General features: G+C 44.7%; 3 protein-coding genes across 3 annotated transcripts in view; 2 read left to right on the top strand and 1 right to left on the bottom strand.

Annotated features, from left to right (window-relative positions):
* Nucleotides 1-23,339, top strand: part of LOC146191953 (putative 4-coumarate--CoA ligase 1) — an 80,502-nt gene that overhangs the window by 45,828 nt on the left and 11,335 nt on the right. The window contains exons 7-8 of the mRNA XM_084600408.1: nucleotides 14,892-15,036; nucleotides 18,498-18,767. Of these exons, the coding sequence (XP_084456534.1) occupies nucleotides 14,892-15,036; nucleotides 18,498-18,767 (415 nt within the window). The remainder of the gene's footprint in view (nucleotides 1-14,891; nucleotides 15,037-18,497; nucleotides 18,768-23,339) is intronic.
* Nucleotides 1,526-10,064, top strand: LOC146191955 (uncharacterized). The gene is made up of 4 exons (XM_084602345.1): nucleotides 1,526-1,956; nucleotides 2,016-2,123; nucleotides 2,208-2,279; nucleotides 2,971-10,064. The coding sequence occupies exons 1-4, from the start codon at nucleotides 1,653-1,655 to the stop codon at nucleotides 4,083-4,085; spliced, it is 1,599 nt and encodes a 532-aa protein (XP_084458471.1). The 5' UTR covers nucleotides 1,526-1,652; the 3' UTR covers nucleotides 4,086-10,064.
* Nucleotides 10,345-13,264, bottom strand: LOC146191954 (uncharacterized). The gene is made up of 2 exons (XM_084602346.1): nucleotides 13,135-13,264; nucleotides 10,345-11,978 (listed from the first exon to the last, which is right to left on the bottom strand). The coding sequence occupies exons 1-2, from the start codon at nucleotides 13,153-13,155 to the stop codon at nucleotides 10,545-10,547; spliced, it is 1,455 nt and encodes a 484-aa protein (XP_084458472.1). The 5' UTR covers nucleotides 13,156-13,264; the 3' UTR covers nucleotides 10,345-10,544.

Below are 23,339 nucleotides of genomic sequence, written 5' to 3'. Positions count from 1 at the left end.
CAATTAAGACGGGTTTAAAGCATTTAGTTGAACATATTTTTTTTTGCGATCACTTAGTCAACAAATCCTAATACATCCTTATTCGCTCCAGTTACAGAGTATTAAAATTATCTCAAATATCTCTATACCAATATTGTTACGGAAGAGGGAGAAGCAGGCAGTGGTGTGGGCAGAATTGATCCCGTTAGGTGCGCTGGCATTGATTAAATCGTCTCACCGTAAGCAGAAATCTTCTCCGTGTTTCCGTTTTCTGTGTTCATTGGCTTGCCGCCCTTAACAATATCAATTCTTTGCTCATTTATAAACCTGCCAAGCAATTTTGATTTTCTTTGTATTACCTGTCAGACTTGCAGAACTTTATAGCAGGTTCACGTCATTAGTTAATTGACGTAGTTATCCTGAATGCTTCCCACGTTAGCCTTGTGGCTACAGAATTTGATGCTGTTACAGAAGTTGATTCTTCACTTTTAATAACCGGTACCCCAACTTCGTAAATATTTTTCTCCGAATGACGTTGTAAAAAAAGGGGAATATTCTTTTCTGCGCCAGTTTTTAATTCTATAGCGTTAAATACGCGTTCACGGAAAATCAGGCGTTGGCGTTGTGAGAGAAATATCACAATTATCGCTCTCGACTTGTATTTGTCTATGTCTGTAGTGATTCTTGTCATAGCCCCCATGCCTGGGTGCATCAAATTCTTCTCCTGTGGCACCCTCTTCCTAGCTGCCGTTATAGGGCATTTTTGCACATAGACCAGTGTTCTCTCTATCATGCCACCAGTCCCCTGGCTGAACTACCAATTTTGAACTCAAAGTTTATCACCCCAATACTTTTCCCACTTCATATAATTTTCCATTCTTCGAAACTTCCCGCTTAGAGAGAAAGTACTATTTAATGCCGAAAAAAGAGAAATTCGACTGTGGCGTCCTTGGATAGGATGGAATATAATCTGAAATAAGAGAAATTTTAACAAATAAGGGATAAAAACACGACGTTTCGGAACTTACTAGCTATATTCATTAGGTTTGACTGTGGGCGAATTGCCTCTTGCCCTTTTAACCCCTACATCCGCCGCGTAAGTTACAAAGGGATGAAGAGCGCTACCATATTGGGGCGCTGGGTTGCTCCCGTAGCACAGGAGAATGGTGACGACTGCCCCCTTAACAACCGCAATCAACAAGGTTCTCCGAGGGTACTGAAATGGTTTATAAGAACCTGCTCACCTTACCTTGCGTCTGGGGAATATGCCATGATTTTATCCAGTCTCCCTCGTGAGTGCGGGTCTACATTCTTTTCTGATGGTTTACCAGCTAAAAATGGACGGAGAATTCGATGCTTGTTCTTTTCCACGAACTACATCCCCTGGATCACCGGCAGCATCTTCTAGGCCCTTAGAATGCACCATTTCGGAAATCGCAGCGCCGCGAAAAAACCTAGCGGGCGCGCGACGCATTATGGGAAAAGTGAGCGAACGCCGACCGACCGCCCGTCTTTCCTGCCTCCTGCGTTCGCATAGCTGCGGTGTGTGTGTATACGTGCTTCGATTGCTTTAAGATTTCGTGTATTTTTTGGTGGTGGGCGGTTGCAGGTGCGTTATATAAAGTGTTACGTGCCTGTGGGTTACTTAGTGGCCGCTGCCACTACTGCGCGCGATGTCGTCGAAGTGCCGAGGCGGTGGTCAGACTTGTTGTGTGCCTGGCTGCGACAACAACACGCTGAAAGACAAGAACGTTTCATTTCACGCGTTCCCTGCAAATGAAAAAGAAAAAAAGGAGTGGGTGAGAAGAATCAACCGCCAGGGAAGTGCTGGTCGCTTCTCTTTGTGGCAACCTTCTAAGCACCACCGGATCTGCGGAGCTCACTTCAACGCAAGTGGACGCCGTGGCTATATGGACCGGTTGCCGACAATTTTCCCTCATAAAGTCATCAGTCAACTATCTCCTTCCTTTAATACCGGTAAATATATATATTCAGGCGGTTATCGCATATTATCATTACTGCCAAATCTCTTCCAGTCGCGAAACGCAAGAAGACGAGCTCCCAAACTGCCTCTGCCAGCCCTGTGCTCGTCCTGAACGAGTTGGAGATCGGCTACGTAGTTGACGTGCCCCAATGCGATCAACGTAAGAGACGCTTTAACTGTGCCATCTTTTTTCTGAGGCTTCGATTTTGTGTGTTCGCATTTTCATCAAAGCGTTTGTACGCAGAGAGCGACGTAGTTTCCCAGGAGCCCACCCAGCTGACCTTCGGTGCACCGGCTTCGTCTCGCACGGAAACAGGTTAGTGATGGTTCAAAATTCTCACTTTCTCCATTCCACTATGAAAACTTATTTTTCGCATTTAACGGACCCCTATCGCGCCCACTCATTGTGAGGTACACGGGTGCTGTGGCGACCGGTATATTAATAAATGGACCAAACTTTTTTCCCGCGAAGCCAGTTTTTCGCAAGCTTTTGCAGCTAGCCATGGGAAGTCTACATGTTATGAGTTGCATAACCTCATGTATTCTGTGACATGTCATCAGTGATTTGTACCGTGCATGTGTTATTACTTCAGCGAGTTTTCTGATAAACGCGGTACCTCTTCCACCAGTGCACGCATTGTGAAACTTACCCATTTCATTTCTTTCACCGCGACATTATTCCCTTCACCACAGCTTGTAAAAATGACACAAAAGTCAGGCTATCCAAATGCATATACAGTGTAGATTTGGCTGATGTGCTGGGTGCATGAAACCTATGGTTCCATGCTGGTTGGTAAGCTGCTTGCACAGGTGGATCAGTGGAGTGAAAGAGAGTTGGGCTCTATGGCTTTGTCATCCTAGTTCTTTGTTGTCTGTATATCAGTGTAAGCTGAGAGCAAGGGTTCAGAACACACATTGTGGGCTGAAGTGACTATTTCAAGCCCTGAAATCTGTATTAAAGCACGGCCTAACTGTTCGCAAATCAATAAACAGTTTTTATTTTCTAGGTGCCGAGCATTCATACTCCATGGGGCCTCCAGACACAGCATCTGCTGCCGCACTAAGGAAAGTCAACCACCTTCTCGAAGTATGTGGAAAACTGGAGCATGAAAATAACTTGCTTCGAAAAGAGAAATCTGTGCTCCAGAAAACGGTTGAGGATCTGGAGGCTCAGTTGCACCATGTGAAAGTTGAGGCGCTTAAAGAGAAGCTAAAAACAAAAAACCTTGTCTCAAAAGTTCACGGTTTTGTTTCAGATCAAAAGCGACTAGTGTTTTATACAGGGTTTAACTCCTTTGAAAAATTTGATGCGTTTCTGGAACATGTTGAAGGCATGTACCAGACACTGAAAACAGGTGCTGGCAGGCCACCAGCACTGAAAATGAAAGAACAGGTCATTGCAGTGCTTTGCAGGCTCCGGGTTGGGTTACTGGAGCAGGATTTGGCATATCGCCTGAAAGTGTCTGTGTCAACCGTGAGTGCAATGTTCACATTTTGGGTAAATTTTTTGTTTGAAATGTTAATCCAGATACCAATGTGGCCATCCCGTAACACAGTGGACATGTTCATGCCAGACAATTTTAAAGAATTGTACCCATCGACACGCATTGTACTGGACTGCACAGAAATTTTTATCGAGAACCCGTCTGATTACAGTACGCAAAGCGACACTTTCAGCTCGTACAAAGGACACAACACTGCAAAAGGACTCATTGGCATCACTCCAAACGGCTTCGTTTCTTTCGTGTCAAATCTTGCACCTGGGAGACTTTCCGATCGAGAAATCACGAGACACAGTGGCCTCTATGAGTTGCTCGAGGAAGGGGACAGCGTAATGGCGGATAGAGGATTCCTCATTGAAGATGACCTCCGTCAGCTTGGAGTCGAATTAAACATGCCACCTATGTTGAATGGCCGCTCGCAGTTGTCACTGGCAGATGAGATAGCAACACGGCAGATAGCGAGTTTGCGAATTCATGTTGAGCGTGTCATCAGGGAAGTTAAAAACTTCAGAATACTCCGTGCTGTCTTTCCTAATGTTATGGCAGAGAAGCTGAACAAGATATGGAAAATTTGTTGTTATCTCAATAATTTCATGCATGAGCCCATTCTAAACCGATGAGCGATGGTAGTGTTCTTAATGTTTTGTATGTTATGCATGATCTACTGTAATGCAGGGGTGCTCAAACTCTTTAGCCTTCTCATTTGAAGACCAAATCATTTCGCTAAAATGCAGTCGGCTTCTAACATGTTTCATTTGTGTTCTGGCCAGCTTTGGTCACGGAGCCTGTCTTGAAAATATTTGTTTTATGGGGGATTAACGTCCGAAAGCGACTCAGGCTATGAGAGACGCCGTAGTGAAGGGCTCAGGAAATTTCGATCACCTGAGGTTCTTTAACGTGCACTGACATCGCACTGTACACTGGCCTCTAAAATTTTGCCTCCATCGAAATTCGACCGCTGCGGCTGAGGCTTGAAAAGGTGCTGGCCGACATATGTAAAAGGGGTATGCAAGCTGCGCAGCACATTAACAAGTACTTAAATTCTGTTATGACTGACTGTATAGTGAGATAGCTGTAAGCAGCTACAGCATTAGTCCCAAAATAACTGGCTAAAGTGGATGAAGACATGCATGAACATAGGTGCTTGGGGATTCTAGGAACTGTTCCAAGAACCCCTAGAGTTCCCCAAAATGCAGTTTGAGAATCCCTGCTGCAGTGCAAGGCATCGAACTTGCACTGAATTACACTATTTCATGTACAGCAGACTAGAGGAGCCTTTCTTTCTCTGCTGAAGTAAATCTGAAGTCAATGTACAGGCTATATAGAGCTGCAACGCCTTATTTCTCTGTCGGTGTTGTGCAAATGATTTGAGCATAGATTGTGGCAGTACTATATCCAAGTCATGACTGGAAACGAAATCACCAGTCTCATTGCTGATCTACACAGACAAGATGGAAAGTTGGTGTTTGCAGCCATTGTCTTTTCTACGACAGATTGTCTTTCCTAACTTTTTGGAATGAAATCTGTAAAGTGAATTTCACTTTGTCATTTTTACATGTGTTAGTGATGTACTCATTTTAAAAAAAAGTGATATGTATTGTATATATGTGTACTGTATATGTAAAAAATTTGTACATGTATGCGAGTATTTCATGGCACTGAAATTTGAAAGCTTTATTACCAACTCTCATGTAATGTCTTGCATGGAATCCTTCAGAAAGAACTTATATCAGCTACAATACCCGAGATGCGACAGATTTGAGCTTGTCGTCAAAGAAGTGCGAGCTCAGTGCTACTCGAAACTTGTGCATTAACCCCTCAAAGCAGAGATTAAGTATGCTGAATCTGCACCTTGGGCACTGTCTATGACGGCACATTGATTTACTGTAAAGCATAAGCCTTCATTGGTTCACTTCACATATGTTACAAGTCGTACCGAGTGCAAGAGTATCTACAATACGGACAACACACTTGTCACTTTGCAAAGATTTTGCTTGCAACTTTCATTGCGGTTTCCTTACAGAGACCAATGTGAAGTATGTAGCTGCCCATGTGCTTGTGACTGTAGCTGTGTTCCTAGTGACTGGAAGGTGGGCAAGGTGGTTCCCCTGCACAAGTCTGGGGACAAACATTCTCCTAATAACTACCGACCCATTTCACTTACTAGCATCCCATGTAAGATCATGGAACATGTCATCTGCTCTCATCTCGCCAATTTTCTTGAATCAAATTCGTTCTTCAGTCATTCCCACCACGGGTTTCGTAAAACATTCTCATGCGAGACTCAGCTTCTATGCTTGTCACAAGACCTTCATTTCATTCTTGACCGGGGTTCCATAGCAGGCTGTATATTCCTCGATTTCTCCAAAGCTTTCGATAAAGTTTCTCACCAATTACTACTTTTCAAATTAAGTAACCTCAAACTCGACCCTAGCATCGTTTCGTGGCTTGAGTCTTTCCTCACTAACCGTTCTCAATACGTGACAGCAAATAAATGGAACTCTCGTTCCTCTCCAGTGGGCGCAGGCATTCCCCAGGGCTCCGTACCAGGGCCCCTACTTTTTCTAATTTATATTAATGATTTGCCTAACACCATTGCTTCTTCTGTGTGTCTCTTTGCTGACGATTGTGTAATTTACCGTGAAATTAACAGTGACTCTGACATTTCTGTTCTTCAGTCTGATATTAACCAAGTTTCAGAGTGGTGTAAATTATGGCACATGAAGCTTAACATTAACAAGTGCAAACATATGCGTATTTCTCGTCGTAACAATGAAGTAGCTAATTACAACCTCAATAATACTCCTCTTGAAACTGTGTCTTCGTATAGATACCTTGGTGTGCACATAACTTCTAATCTTTCTTGGAATCTGCATGTGGAATCTATTACTAACAATGCTAACCGCATGTTGGGGTACCTGCGCCGAAACTTTAACCTTTCTTTTAGTTCAATAAAACTGCTTCTTTATAAAACCCTTGTTCGTCCCCTGGCCTTGCATCTCTAGAATCTGAAATCGAATCTGTTCAAAACCGCGCGTCACGTTTTATACTTTCCAACTATAACCGTAACTCCAGTGTTACCGTTATGAAAACAACATTATCATTGCCACCGCTTTCACTACGCAGAAATATTTCCCGCTTATGTCTATTTCACAAAATCTATTACCACAATCCTGCCCTTAAGAGCCGGCTACTAACTACCCCCACATATGTTTCAGGTCGCATTGATCATCTTCACAAAGTAGGTGTTCCGTCATGTCGTACTAAACACACCTCTTGTTCTTTCGTTCCAAACACTTCTGTCAGTTGGAACCACCTTCCTAGGCACATTGCTGATATTACGGACCCAAATTCTTTTAAGACTGCCGTATGTAATCTATATTTATAAATGGTAGTCAAATGTTTTTGTTCGTTTTCGGTGACATTGTTGACTGTCGGAAATGATTTTTTTTTGTCTCACCTGCTTTTCTCTTTTTTTTTCCGCCAATACTTTTTTTTTTTGATCACTTTTCGCCGTGTTATTGTTTCTCCTATGATGCTTTATGCTGCACTATACCCTGTACCAATGTATCTTTCCCACTCCCCTCTTTAATGCCTTCGGGCCCTGAGGGTATATGAATAAATAAATAAATAAATAAAAGGCTTTCTTACAAAGAAAGGCTCTTGTATTGCACAGCTCACTTAAACATCTTGTGCCAATATATTTTAAGAGCATAACACAAAAGCATGCTAAGCAATGCATCTCTATGTATAAGCACGTTGCAGAAAAATTTTTTTAATACAGTCTTGTTCAAACATAAGTGTAACGAAATAAATAACTTCAATTATCAAAATCTCAAGCAACTCCGTTGGTGTGAAAAAATGAACAAAACATTGCAATGCGTGACATTATGCAAGAGGTATTTGTGTTCTTAACAATTAGTAGTTAGGCTTTCCTACTAGCCTCACTACGGTGCTGAGCTCTGGTTTGGTTTGAGAGGTTATTGGGTTATGCCATGATCATTCTTTTTGGTGCTTTGAATTCCCTACAATTAGATGGTGGGTCAATGAAATTGGTTCAAAAGTGTAGTGGAGTCCATTAATCACAGAAGAGGATGCACAGCTAAATGACAGTTTGGAGAACAAGAGTGCATGCATCTTCCAGGATACTGCTTCCATTTTGAATGTAAAATTTTAGATGCAGCACCTACCGAGCACTCGCTTGTAATTTGGCTACTTTTATGCGCACATGGGAGTTTTTTTCCTACCTATTACGTTTAAAAAACAAAATGTTGCTTTGAATCAAGAATATATAGTATGTAATGTGGCAGTCTTACAAAATACAATAACAAAAAAGAAGTACGCAAAACTGTCTTGACGCCTTAAGTGCAGAAATGAAGAAAGCCAAGCAACCAATATGAGCATATAAACTGTGCACCTCCCAAAGAACGTATTTCTGCAAGGAAGAAAGAAGGACTTTCATATGTTTCTGAAGTGCTGGTTCCAAATGAGCAATAATGATGAAGCAAAAACAAACTGTTAAATTAATGATCTCAATACACTCATTTTGCATCGAATGAAGTGCTGGTTCCAAATGAGCAATAATGATGAAGCAAAAACAAACTGTTAAATTAATGATCTCAATACACTCATTTTGCATCGAAGCATATACATCAGCTTGCAAGTACATAGTAAAACCTTGCACAAGAATTACCTTTCTTACGGCAACAAGTCATCCTAAAAAGTACAAATACTACGCCAGACACAAAATCAAAATGTTCACAGATTTCGCTTGCACAGCAATGATTGCAGTACACAAGCAAGAACTTGCACACAACTCTCAATCACAGCTACACAGCAAGTAGACATACTGAACCTGTGTATGCCAACTAGCAACTAACCGCCGCATTTGCAAATTCTTCTTTGATTTTATATAGAAGATGAAAGTAACCATGAGAAAACATGGTGTGAACAGAATTAAACATCATATTTCAAATATAAATGACTATCATCAAGTCGGTAGTTTGCCCAAATTAACCACACGCGAACCTGCTAGACAGCAACACATCAATCAGTGCGTGTGTCCTGACATCCAGAAAGTGTAGCAGGAAGGATTTAACATGCAGGCACATGAACTTCATAGGATCAGGTAGCAGAACCTATACAGAGTCGCACTCATGAATTCTAGCTCGTACAAATGACAAGAAAAAAAGCGTCGGGGACACCAAAACAAATGAAGCATAGGACGACTCGCACCAAAACGCAGACAGACAAGATGCGTCTACCTCCACAGTAGAGGGGCACATTGTTTGGCAGTGGTTTTGACACTCGCATTTCTAGACGTTAAATCCAAAGCCTCGACAGCTTTCCCTTCTTTCTATTTAGGTTTTCAGTACAAGGGGAGAAGGATGCCGCCAATAGAAAGTAACAAAAAAAAAAGGTAAAGGAAGCACAGGGTCAGTGTAAACATGGTTCAGCAGTCCAAATCTCAGTCCTCCTTTCTTTAGACACAGCAGCACACAAAGTGAGAAACGATTTTTACATTCCATACTTCCGCTATGGGCACACAGTTGTCAAGGGCTCCAGACCAGATGAAACCATGTGAAGCCTATTATCACGCACAAAACTTTTTACATACAAGCATTTCTGCACCTTGCCTTGATCAAGATGTATCAAAGCGCCTGTGTACCAAATCAATTGATCTGTCTTCAGCAGAAGGACCCCACATCTTCCGAATCAAAGTGGCCGATCTGTTCATTAGAAGTTGCCGTTTTGTCTTTATTAGGCATGACACGAGACCACCAAGGAATGTCATCTCCGTCCGCAAAGAGTTAAGCATCCACCACGATGGCTCTGCGACTATGGAATTTGGCTGCTTGACCCAATGTCATGGGATGAAATCACAGACATGAAAGTCCCATTTTGGTGGAGGCAAAATATAATGTGCACATTAAAAATCCACGATGGTCAAAGCTGTTTGGGAGCCCTCCATCCCCATGTCCCTCGTTGCCTACAGGATGTTAAACCAGAAAAACGTAGGCTCGACTCAAAACATAGCAATGATGTGTGTCGAACCAAATCAGCTTTCACAATGTGATGACTGGATGAAGTAAAAAATAGAGCATTTAGAATTTAACTCACTACTACTTGAAGGCATTTCAGACAATGCTGAGTTCAGCTTCTCCTTACCCTTACAAGTGAGGTTGATAAAACAATTACCAAACTGTCAAGCTACAAGAGAAAATTGCGTGCAGTGAAAATGAATTAAATTCCAGATGTCGCATGAAACCTTGGCAAAACAGATGGAGAAGCTACAACGACTGTAAGGAAGGTGCGTGATGTTGCTACGCAGTGGCTACATTCTTTTCTTAGGAGTTTACCCGACAGACCAACAGACTTAATGAGCATTGATACCAAGACAAAACAGATGAACACAAACCTTGACCTCATCAGGCTGCACAGTGTTTCTCCTTCATCAAACCTGACTTTCAACTTTAAAGGTCGCACTGCTCCTATTGGCTAAACCTAAGCGCTTTCTTTTTATTACAAAATTATCGATGAGGAGTGATGCTCTGGTATTCAAAACACATTTGAAATGTGAAAATGCTCCTTCATAGTTAGGTTAGGTTAGCAAATGGAGGTGGGAAAATCAAGTGGCAGGAAACGACAGTGGACAAGGAATCCAAAAAATACCTTTCCTCTGTCTGCCAAGAGAGCACGACTTTCTTATCGACAAGCAACACGAGAAAAAAAGTTGGTTCAAAAAAAAAATTCAGGCAAAGGACAAGGGAAAAATCACAAGGAAGGTAGCCGACAAATGTAGAGACAGGAACTTGGAGGACAAGGCAGCAAGACGTGTGGTGCTTGACATTTACTTTTTACACACAGATTACTGGCACACACATTTAAATGGGTTGTGGCACAACGTGCACATCGCCATAACGATATTACGCAGAAAAACACTTTCTTCATGGAAAAAAATGCAATACAAGATATTTAAGAAACAAATATACATAAGTATGAACACATGCCAAAGCATGTTACGAGTCCGAGCATCTTTGTCCTGCAGACCAATGTAACATAAAATAAGTCATTGAAATTCACACACAAGCACAGTGCTCTTGGTAGTTCTTGTGACATTCCAGGAGACGTGGCAGCATTTTGGAAATCCAAAGCGAGCTGTCAAAAGTGATCCTCTGAAGAGTGCAGTCTGTGCCATTATCAACCACAAAATCACACCAGGAGAGTCCAGTCAAAGCCATTTGCCCCTGGACCTGGTAAAAGTACTTGTGCGTTGGTTTAAGAACTCCATTCTTCAGGTAGGGTGCCGTATTCACAGCATTTTCTAATTCCTCACCCCGTTCCTTGGCAGCTGAGAGGGTCTTAACTTCAAGGAGACCAAAATCTCCTCCCTGCTCTACAACACGGTCAGGCGTTGCACCAAGAACAGGGACACCAGGGTTGACGCACAACCCACAACAGTAAATCCTAACTGGGACCTTTTTCTTGTCTATGTAACGCTGCACGGCTGCATCTTCATTCCTTAAACCATCAGCCATGTATTTGGTCTGCATCTGGCTAGACCCGAACAACCTCTTAAAAAACTTCTCATCAGCTGGCTTCTTCCGTGACACCACATCTCCAAAGTGTGAAGCAGTCAGGCGCTTGGATCTCTCGAAGCTCCATGTTGTAGAGCCGCTCTGCATCCTAGTCGCTTGCTCAAGGGCCCATGAGTCTTCTAAAGTAAGCTCACAGGAGCCGAACGTGTACCCAGCTGGCACATGCTCAACCCACAGGGCTTGCACCGGCAACCTGATTGGCATCTGGCTGAGAGCCTCCTCCTGACGTGTTCTTTTCACTTGTACGGGCTGAAAGTGGTTGTCCTCCAGCGTCTTGCATAGCATGGCGTTTGGAATATTTTTCTGTGTCTGATACATTCTCTTAATATGGTCTTCTGTTACTGTCAGAGAAACTGTGGTTTCTTGAGTTGCATACCTGCCAGCTTTCATTGGCATATGTTTCACAAAACGCAGTTTTGAGAACTCGCGTGTGTGCACGTTGGCCTTCTTTGCCCCAGTACCCCATGCTCTGGGTTTGTCTGTACACGACTGTGTGTCTTGCACGTAGGCTGCCCCAGAGCGCTTCAGGTCTAATACAAACCATAGAATTGCTACTACATGTTTACAAACACCTGCAGCTCCAGCCCGGCAGTTGCAGGTTCCTTCGTCCACAGTTCCATTTGACGAGAGCACAGCAGCAGTGTTATATAATTTTGCCAAAGAGAATGATGCCTCCACTGTTGCTTTAAGAAAAGTGGATCTGTCAGCCTTGCAAATAAGAACATTGTGCACCTTCTCTGCTTTGAACATCCTGTATCCGCTTACAGTATGCTTCTGAGCACCACGTGAATTCTGATGTGCCAAGATTCCTTGCTCTGAGAACCCATCTGGAACGTCTTTTAACTGTTTTGTCCATGGCCCTTTCGGTAGCCTTGCTTGGAGAGGAAGTGCATTATGAATGGCTTGCAGTGGTACCTGCAACATGGGTATAAGCAAGTGTCAAAATGTTTTCTTTGGCACTCCACATATAAACAGAGCATGGAAGCATACACAGCTGATCATGGCATCACCAATGCGATCTTGAAATAAAGTATTCATTCATTGTGTCTTGGTTACTTGTGGCAAGCATGCTTGAAAAGCAACGCTGAACCCATTTCATTTACTACGCGCGGTCGTGAAGAATGTTGCACAAGGACGGCCTCGGTAAACCACCAGCTAACTAAAACTCCGAGGCCGCCCAAGTACAAGGTACTGGCGCGTCCATGTTTTTCACGTTAGCAAAATATCCGCCGCAGTTTTTTTCGACCGCGTTCGCGTTACTTGTAGCCACCGAGGCACGTTCATATTTTGGCTGCGCCTATCTGCACTCCACGGTAGTAACAAATGGACACCGCGACCGAGATAGTACGAGCCGTCAAACTCGTTGAATATGGCACAGACAGCAACTACTATTTGTATCGCAAAAATATGCTCAGCTACACACAATGTAACAGTGCTTGTTGGTTCTGCTTCGCACTTGCTGCGTGCTATTCGAACAACACTATAGGCAAGAAAATGCGCTCGCACAAGCTAAGCACCAACTCAACTACTACTTTCTTCCAAGATGTACTCATTGAACGAATGCGCTGTCCGTTTCTTTCGACGATATACTTGTTTCAGACTCGTCCGTAGACTAAATAGCACGCTATAACCAAAAGATTGAATGGGCAGTGCGCGATAACGACGTATTTTGCTAAAATATAGCGCGTACATTCTCACAAGACTATGTCGCACTGTTGCAACAAACATGAATGCGTACGCTACGTACTACGCCTGCCGCCGGGACAGCCGCAGAAACTTTGAAGGTTCGCGACGGGCGACCAGTAAATAAATGCACTGTTAGCGCGCGCTTACCAGCAAAACACGCCTGTTAGCCGTAGGATCGCGCTCGTGCCTTCTGAAGCATAGCTAAAACTATACACTGGCACATGTGCGCGCTTCACGAGCGCTCACGTGCGAAAATACTCGCTTCGCGCTCGTAGCGTCGGCTGCAAAACCACAAAAAAAGTTGTACGGCAATGCAAAGATCACTTGCGCGGCGCAAGCATGCTACAAAAGCATTGCTAGCATCCCAAAAAAAAGTTTTGTTTACCTGCTTTTGCGCGACGTCCATGTCGAACCACTCCTGCGCCGGATCCTGCCCGGCAAGCCACGCTCACAATTCCCAGCCTGCTTTGCGGCGGTCGCGTAGGGGGCGCGCGCAACTTTCCGAAATGGTCCATTGCACGCATTGTCCCAGCGTGCACTCGCATCAGGAAAGAAAACGTGGCCGGGACAACAGCGTTCGTTTGTCGCGTATTGTGTGCCACAATGCAGAAGCAAGGCTTTTCAGGGTGTATTCAAATATGTCTAAAATATCTCTGTAAATGTGAGGCAAGACCTTACTTTCTCGAGTTCATATAAACTCCCTGTGTCTGGTTGAGTGGATCTATAGAGCTGACGACCGGCTGTCGAGACCGTATATACGCTGGAGTGTCTAGCTAAACGACCGTCGAGTCGGGACGAATCAGCTCGTCTGAAGGGGGTACGTTGGCTCGATGCGACCTGCTGGGACAAAAGCATGTATACGCTGATGCTTCGGATCAGTGCCTCCTCGGTCGTGCACCAGCAGGAGAGGAACCCTGAGCTAGATAATCATATACGCATTCCTCCTCTCCTGCCTGCGCGTGGTTCCCTTGTTCAACGCAAGGTATAGCTGCAATCTCGATTTGAATAAGGCCTGACAGAAATGTGCATACAAACCCGGAGAGATATGGTTAACTCAGCAGACAACCGGCTCTCCCAACACGACCCGTTAGCGTTAGGCTACGTTCAGTATATGACGAGGAACGTAAACTACTCTCAAGGGTCTCTATCCTTTCTTACGTGCACGAACTACATTCACTGACTAGGCGAATTAGGTAGTTGATTAAGGCAAGCTGAGTCCAGCTTGCATTCACACCTGACGAAGAAGACGAGTAGGTTCCGAAACGTCTTGCTTTTATGGCGTTCCAATGCCAGATTACATTTTATTAGCTGCATATGATAACATTTTAGTAGACAAATGCACGTGTCTTGCTGAAACGCCTGCTAGCAAGTTTATGCTTCCCCTTAAGCCTTGTTGTTTATTTTGGGCTTTCATGATTTCTATCTCCCTCGTCTCACACCACTTTTGCTTTTGTGGAATATAGATGTATCTGGATTCTGTCCCTCGCAAGCCTGATGAAGAAAATATATTTGTTTTAAAAATGTAGTCTTCGAAATGCCATCAACCAGGGTCGTTAAGCAGATGGCGTACAATCGACCACAGATCTTTTGCCTGTGATCTCTACTACTTCCACCTTTCAGTAAGCCACTGTCGTTTTAGCAAAGAAACCTTGCTCTTTCCCCTTATTTGACTCTCTCTTGCTCTTACATGTATCTCACCAAAGTACAACAATCGTGGTCATAGAAAGTCCTCATACATGTCACAATACCAAAAAAATAACATCTAACCTTATGTCTTTTCGTAATGACTCCCGATTTGTCATCATAAGGAGATAAAGACGACGGCGCGCACAGCTACAACAGATGCAGGCCACTTTTGAGGCCGCAAGGGATAGCGTGCGCAGTGTCCATGCCCTTCGCAAGCACGCTGCCACCCCTATTAGAACCAATTGTTGTATTTTATATGCACCGCAGCTGCCACCTTTGAGAAAAAGATGTTTATTGCATATGCAGGTATTGTACATAAATTACAAAGCCTAATACTGAATGTAATTCTGTGCTTTTTTTTGAAAGTTGCTTGGTAACGTTCATGAATTTTCTTTTGCGGATAGCAAGAGTTTGACCTAGATTGCGCCGCATTGTGTATTTTCCGTCAACATATAGGTAGTAGACACGGTCACCGGTGAGAACCTCGGACCGTATCAAAGGGGAGAGATCTGCTACCGCTCTGTATCGGCGATCAAAAGTTACTACAAGAGGCCTAAAGAAACAGCCGATCTCTACGACAAAGAAGGGTGGTTGAGGTCAGGTATGGAATAGTCTCGTGTGTTTTCCTACTTTTATCGATATCAGCGAATTATTCAGTGCAAAAACAAAAGCATGAATGGCTGATGCTTACATATTCGCAATTATTACTTTGTAACAAGAAAGTATTACGAGCACTCTGAGAGAGAAAACTTATTCGCTTTTCGTCTCAAAGCAGTAGCTCGAATGTATTTGGGGCTTTTGTGAGCATGTCTCCGGCTTCCACCTGGCCTACCCCGACGCGAAGAAACTTTGCTCTGCCGCCTGTGGGTTGGTGTAGCATTCATAAACTCGTATTTTTTATTATTTTTTTAGACGCTCGGTACGGCGAGTCTATAGGCCACATAGATAGAATGTTAGGCAGAGATATTACTCAGAACGGTGACCTTGACGACACTCGGTGTAGCTTGTCGTGAATACGAGGTCGCTTTCACGGAAGTGCTCGTCACAAAGCTGTTACGTAAATATAAAAAAGCTGCTTAAGCTGGAAACTGAGATTGTCATGGATATATTAACGCAGCGAGCAGCTGACTCGGCTTTAAACCAGTCATTTACTGCGGTAACTACAATCACATGGCCACTATAAAAAAAACGTGTTTCTATAAGAAAATAATTTAGGTCGCAAAACAATTCTGTTCCGCACTAAAAACAAGGCGAATGCTACTAGATTATTAGTAGCTGTGCTGTCCAAATTATATATTCGATATGGGCACGCCTACGCAATAATTTACTGCGCTAAATAAAATAGCGGTGAATAGCACCACGTGTATTAGAAAGCAAACAAGAATGCTTTCTTACCACAGTGCACTTCATCGGTATGAAGTCTCTCCACGGCACAGCCTTTGCCACGCTCCATTTTGAGCTGAGTCCGACAGAAACTTGTACACTTGTGCTTTGGATTCATTGGCATAGTCAGAGCGACAGTTTGGTGCTCAACAACAGCCACACATTGTAGATATCTTGCTTGCAAGAGCCTATGCAGCACGGATTAGGAACTAGGCAAACACAGGCTGAAAACACGCACACTCCGGCCGAGTTGTTCCATTCGCCTTGCTTGCGTACGCTTGCGCCCGGCGCCGCTGATATATCCCCAGATCTCACTGTCGTGACGTAGGACTAGTGGCGAGGGGGACGTGCGCTGGACTTCTCTTAGTCTAGGTGGTGTTGGCCAAGTTCGGCAGCCCTGCAGAGAAGTATAAAAGTTAACAACGGAGATGATTAGTCTAACCTGCAGATAAACAAAAATAGGCTTGAGATGCTTGCTTACGGAGCACTGTAGCCAAACTATCAGGAGTGTGCAGTGATGTGGTGTTTTTATAATCACCTCAAGTAGGGGTCAGGGTGCCAGGTGAGGCGCAGTCGCCGTGCGCCTGTTTCACGTCACCGCGCTGCAGAAAGCAGGGCAGGCAAGTGTGGATGACGACGGTGCGTTGCGTTCTTATTCCTTCCTCACTTCTCATGTCCATTCCAAAAAAAAAGGCTGCATATATGCAAAAATAGGCTTGAGGTTCGTGCTTTCTGCCACTGAACTGGTCGGACGTAGTCACTCAGAAGGCCAAAGGAGAGAGGGTAAACACACTTTGCAACTTGTATTGAAAAGGACAGACGCTGCGGGAGAGAATAGAGGAGTGTAAAGGCGCCAACATATCGTTGCTTCTACTGTAATGAATATTTTTTTTTTCATCAGCAACCTTTGGTACGTGACGAAATAATTGCATTGCTATCGTTTAAACATACTGTGGCACGCCTGGCTCGTGCAAAACAAATTGTAATTATCCGTATCTAGCGCGAGGATGATAATAACGATGACAGGAGCGATGATGATAACGCTTCAGAATGCTAATGATGGTAGTAGCAATGACAGTGATGGTGCATTTAGTTGATAATAATAATAGTGGAGATAGTGTTGAGGATGATAGTAAGGAAGAAAAGGTTACACTTAGTCAAGAAAGTCCTGTAAACTGGCTTCGTCCTTTCCAGCTCTTATGCTGACTTAAACGCACTGCTGGAAACTTTTTTCGTTCCTAATGTTGTTTTCAGCCATAAGGAGAATTGCGATTCTGTGCAGCGCTCTTTTATTTAAAGGTCCTCCAAAAGGACCACTCAAATACTACGCAGCCTAAAAGAGATGCTAGGAGAGGAGACGTGCCTTCGTTGGTAGAATGTCTGGAGTGTCATGCGGCATTCTGAGCAATACGGTCATGTTTGTTGTTAAATGCCGACGCTACTGGGCCAGGAAGATGTATGTATGGTCTATCACTGTTGAGTTGTCCTGCGAGGTGAACATGGTTAGAGTAGTCTCATGTTCCGGCTTACGGAATGCACCTTTTTGGAATTCAAAGCAGAATGCGAAGGCTATATAAATAAATTAGCGATTTACTTCTCATGAAGTAAATTTTTATTTACCCGAGCAAAAAATACACGACTAAAGTTTATTTACCTTCTTCTAACTAGAGCCCTCAAAATTGACCGCAATATACATTTCACTCTCACCACAAGGAAACGAAAGAACACGACATTCCAAGCATCTAGTCGAGTATCGCGCATGCAGTGATACGTTCATGTTCTCTTTCTTTCCCCTGGCGGTCCGCGAATGGAATTATTTAGCCGATAAATTGTTAATTGCTCATCAATAGAAAGTTTCTGTTCACGGCTCGCAACTATTGTCTTGAGAACCTTATATATATCTAGCCCGATCTCTGAACAAAAATTCTGAAACATATGTGCCTTAAGGGTGATTGTATTGTACCATATTGTATTGCATTGCATTGTATCATATTGTATTGTATTGCATCAAATTTATCTCTTCTTTTCTATTTCTTGTTCCACACTGCCATATAGAATTGTGTAAAAAGTTAGCAAGTGTGGACTGTCAGCATTTGTCATTTTGTGATTTTATTTTATACCCCCAACCTGCAACAACCTCCGCAAAGAGGTTAGCAGTATGTATAAAATAGATTAATTAAATAAATAATCATGAAGCACTGAAATAAAATCTGTTCAAAACAGAAAATTGTCTACAGAAGTTGTTTTTGCTGAGGAAGCTGAATGGTTTCCGGGCCGACCTATATGACATGGTGCTCAATAGATGGAAGAAATTCATAGCATGATCTGCACCACAAGACACCCTCGCGCACTTCAGAAGTTCGAAATGGAGCAAGCAGCTATCCAAAGTTCGAAAAAGAAGTTACGTTTTAGTTTTCCGCTTCTTACCTTACAGCCTCTTTAAGCCGAAACATCATAGTGGTGATATAAAATACGTGCTCATATCACGGGGGGTGTCTGGCTGACCGTGAGACAATTAGCAATACGTGCACCATAGAGGCCACGAGTTTATGTACTAAATCCACTCATTCCCTGCACCCTATCGATGTTTCCTGTATGTTTTTACTTCTGGACAGAAAATAGCTCAAAAGAATTTGCCAGGTGCGGCGCCCTTGTCTTCACCCAGCTGAATCTTTTTAGGTGACGCTGGCTACTGCGATGAAGACGGGAGGTTGTACATTGTCGATAGGCTCAAGCAGATGATAAAGTGCAAGGGCAACCAGGTGGTTCCGGCTGAACTGGAAGACTTGCTGCTTCGTGAACATGAATGCGAGATCGCCGAGGTGTCCGTGGTGGGCTTACCGCACAACGAGCTCGGTGAGGCACCTGCGGCTGCCGTCGTGCTTACCGAAGAAGGCAGGAGGTGCGACCGCCAGCAGCTCAGTGACAGGATCAAGGCCACTGTCGAAAGTAAGTGCTGTACACAGCAGCCTGTCCTCTGCCGTATAAGGCACAGCAGTTACTACAGAACTGGCGTTTGCAGAGGCGAGGCGCCTTGTTTTCGAGTGTTTCACTGCTAACGGCGTAATATTTTGCAGGTAAGGCGCGTTAGCCTGCGGAAATTGGCTAAACATAACATTTATGCTTTTTAAGCGTAACAGGCTCAAAAGGTTGAAGGTTTATTTCCGCAACTGGTGTTGCGAGGACAGCCAAAGAAAAAGCTGTATAGACAGCTTGAGAGGTCCTGGCTTCCTCTTACAGAGCAGCATTGACGGCGGCGGAGTACAATACATCAAACAAGATGTGAGGAGAAAAAAAAACATCGTCGGTACAAAGAAAGAGACGTACTTTTAGTGCGCAATGCATTGTACTTTTACAGTACAAAACTACATGAACATTTGGGGCAATTCTTTCAAAGAAATATTGGTTAAATCTATATTTTCGGAGCGGTACAACTGGTTCAGAAGGGTCGGTAAGGTATGCTGCAACATTTGTTTGCCATAGTTTGTGCGGCATTTCTTAACATGCCAAGGTTCTGCTACGCGGGTATCATACACAGTTCTGCTTTGCTCTAACCCAGCAAGTGTAAGTAAGAAGTCATCCTTTTTCATTATGGCGAGTTTATATTTATAGCACAGCCTATAGTGATACATGGACTTCATTTGTATAACGTTGTGTTGATGGAAAAGGCTTGCAGTGTGGAAGAAATACGGCACTTTACATGCAATGCGTATAATGCGCTTTTGTAAGACAGTGAGTTTGTTAATATTTTCAGCTGCTGTTGTTGCCCACACCATACATCCGTAGTTGGCTATGGAAGAGAACAAAGAGTGGTAAAGTAACATGTTAACTGACGTAGGAAAATTAAAGCAATTTCGGCGCATGATACCAACTGTTCTGGAAAGTTTCTGAACTACGTAATAATATGATCATTCCACTACATATCTGCTGCAAAGTAAACGCCGAGAGTTTTCACAGACTGCACAAATTCTATTCTGGTATTGTGTAATTCAATTAGAGGAGGTTCAAAATGTTTATGACGTGGGTGAAACATGACTGCTGCAGTTTTGCTAACATTAATCCTTAAATGATTATCAGCCGCCCGAGTATTTATTTCTTTTAAGGTTTTATTAGCTCGATTTGCGAGATCAGCTGTTGAAGTACCCGAAAAACACAGGCTAGTGTCATCTGCGTAAATTATGTACTTAGCAGTGCTGTCGATGTTGACAATATCATTAACATAAAGAACAAAAAGAAATGGACCCAAAATGCTCCCTTGCGGAACCCCAGAAGCTACCGCTTTCAACTGGGAGCATTCACCGGCAATACTAACAAACTGAGACCTATGTCGCAAGTATGAGTAAATCAGCATATTGTCACGTAGTGGTGACGAGGTCGACGACACAATTGAAGGGTCAATGATTGCACTAAAGAAACTGTTTATTTGGGCTGACTTGCGCCCGCAAAAGAACTAAGCAACACGGCGGCGGCGATAGAAACAAACGTGCTCGTCGATCGTCGAACAAAGAATGCCCGTCACACTCGGCAACGCTCAATTTAAAGGCTGCACAGAACAATCTAGATAACGTCGCAAACAGCTACCAGCACGGGCTGGAACATTGTGGAAAGACACCCGAGTGGCCGGAACCTTCGAGACAGATCTCGGTGCGTCTTGCGCTACAACAAAACTGATAAAGGTGTGACTCGCGACATCGAGCAGTAACAAAGATTACGGAACTGATACGCGGTCCAGAATCAGAGTGATAAGCCTGTATGCCGGCGGCTGTTAAAAAACAACAAATACTGTTTTGAAGGTTTCGTGGAATTACTCCCCCCTTAAAAAGACATCGCCTCGATGTTCCAAAACAAAGAAACTTAAACATAAACACTGTAAAATTTAAACACCACAGATTCTTTAACGCGCGTAATATGGCTTCAGTCGCACAACATGCACAATTTCAGGGCGTGCGCGGCGCCGTTGTGATGCTGACGTTCCGTCGGGAATGACTTCATAGTCCAGTGGTCCGACGCGGCGAAGGATTTTGTATGGCCCAAAGTATCGACGCAACAACTTTTCACTTAATCCGCGACGGCGAATTGGTGTCCAAACCCACACTTGGTCTCCTGGACTGTACTCTGCGTGGCGTCGTCGTAAATTGTATCGTCGGCTGTCGGTGCGCTGTTGGTCTTTAATACGCAGCCGTGCGAGTCGTCGAGCTTCCTCTGCACGCTGCAGGTAGGTGGCGACGTCAAGGTTGTCTTCGCTGGTTACGTGCGGCAGCATTGCGTCGAGCGTCGTCGTGGGCTCCCTGCCGTACACAAGCTTAAACGGGGTCGCTCTGGTCGTCTCCTGGACTGCCGTGTTATACGCGAAGATCACGTACGGCAAGATGGTGTCCCAGGTCTTGTGTTCAGCGTCGACGTACATAGCGGTCATGTCCGCGATCGTTTTGTTCAGGCGCTCCGTGAGGCCATTGGTCTGGGGATGGTACGCAGTTGTTCGTCGATGGCTTGTGTGACTGTATTCCAGGATGGCTTGCGTCAACTCTGCCGTAAACGCCGTTCCCCTGTCCGTGATGAGCACTTCTGGGGCGCCGTGTCGCAAGAGAATTTGTTCGACAAAAAATTTGGCGACTTCTGCCGCGGTACCATTTGGTAGTGCTCTTGCTTCGGCGTAACGGGTAAGGTAGTCAGTGGCCACGATGATCCACTTGTTACCCATAGACGAAGATGGAAAGGGGCCGAGGAGATCCATCCCAATTTGCTGAAAGGGCAGGATTGGGGGCGGAATCGGGTTTCGTAGTCCTGCTGGTCTGGTCGGTGGCGTCTTGCGTCGTTGGCACTCACGACACGTCTTCACGTAGTGGGCAACTTCGGCAGGCAGTCGCGGCCAGTAATACTTCTCTTGGATTCGACGCAACGTGCGCGCAAATCCGAGGTGGCCTGCTGTGGGCTCATCGTGCAACGCCTGCAGAATATCTTGCCGAAGAGTTTTAGGCACTACGAGAAGCTGCGCGGTCTTGTTAGGTGCGAAGTTCTTCTTCACGAGGAGGCCATTGTTTAACGTGAAGGATGATAAATGTCGCCTGAGCACACCAGGAGGGGAAGCGGTCTTTCCTTCCAAGTAATCGGCTAGCGCTTTCAGCTCAGGGTCTGATCGCTGTTGTTCTGCGAAACTGCTGGCGCTTACCGGTCCCAAAAAGGCGTCGTCGTCATCGTCCTTCGGGGGAGCATCGACCGGAGCTCGGGATAAGCAGTCTGCGTCGGAATGCTTCCGGCCCGACTTATAGACTACAGTCATGTCAAATTCTTGAAGTCGTAGGCTCCATCTGGCAAGGCGGCCGGAAGGATCTTTCAAATTAGCCAGCCAGCAGAGCGCGTGATGGTCGCTTACCACCTTGAATGGTCGGCCGTATAGGTATGGACGAAACTTAGAAGTGGCCCAGATGATTGCAAGACACTCCTTCTCGGTCGTCGAGTAATTGACTTCGGCTTTTGTGAGTGACCTGCTAGCGTAGGCGATTACTTTCTCCTGTCCGGCACTCTTCTGGACGAGAACGGCTCCTAGGCCCACACTGCTCGCGTCGGTGTGAATTTCGGTCTCGGCGTTTTCATCAAAGTGGCCAAGTACGGGAGGGCATTGCAGGTGGCGCTTGAGTTCGTCGAAGGCTTCTCCTTGCGGCGCTTCCCATTTAAAAGGTACGTCAGCCTTTGTAAGCTGCGTCAACGGTTGGGCGATCCGCGAAAAGTTTCTGACAAATCGTCGATAATAAGCGCACAGCCCAAGGAATCGGCGCACAGCTTTCTTGTCGGCAGGCGGTGGGAATTGTGCGATTGCAGCTGTTTTCTCCGGGTCTGGGCGAATACCGTCCTTGCTAACGATGTGACCTAGGAACCGGAGTTCTTCGTAGGCGAAGTGACACTTCTCTGCTTTTAGCGTTAGTCCCGATGACTTGATGGCTTCCAACACAGTCTGTAGTCGTTTTAGGTGGTCTTCAAAGTTTGACGAGAAGACAACAACGTCGTCCAAATATACCAAACAAATTTTCCACTTCAACCCTGCCACGACTGTGTCCATTACTCGTTGAAACGTGGCTGGTGCGGAGCAGAGGCCAAATGGCATCACCTTGAACTCATAAAGGCCGTCCGGTGTGATGAATGCGGTCTTCTCGCGATCTCTTTCGTCGACCTCAATTTGCCAATATCCGCTCTTTAGGTCCATCGATGAGAAGTACCTTGCATTGCAGAGTCGGTCGAGAGTGTCGTCGATGCGGGGAAGCGGGTAGACATCCTTCTTCGTTATGCTATTCAAGCGGCGGTAATCAACGCAGAAGCGAATTGTGCTGTCTTTCTTCTTGACCAAAACGACTGGTGCCGCCCAGGGGCTGTTCGAGGGCTGGATTACGTCATCACGTAGCAGTTCCTCAACTTGATCGCGAATGGCCTGGCGTTCTCTCGGCGATACACGATAAGGGCTTTGGCGCAGAGGTCGGGCGTGTTCGTCCGTTATAATGCGGTGCTTGGCCAGTGGTGTTTGTCGTA

This window comes from Amblyomma maculatum, chromosome 4, assembly GCF_055883805.1.
Source record: "Amblyomma maculatum isolate TAMU_Amacu chromosome 4, ASM5588380v1, whole genome shotgun sequence".
NCBI classification, from domain to species: Eukaryota; Metazoa; Arthropoda; class Arachnida; order Ixodida; family Ixodidae; genus Amblyomma; species Amblyomma maculatum.
Note: the sequence above shows the minus strand (reverse complement) of the source record. Positions and strands in the feature narration are given on the sequence as shown.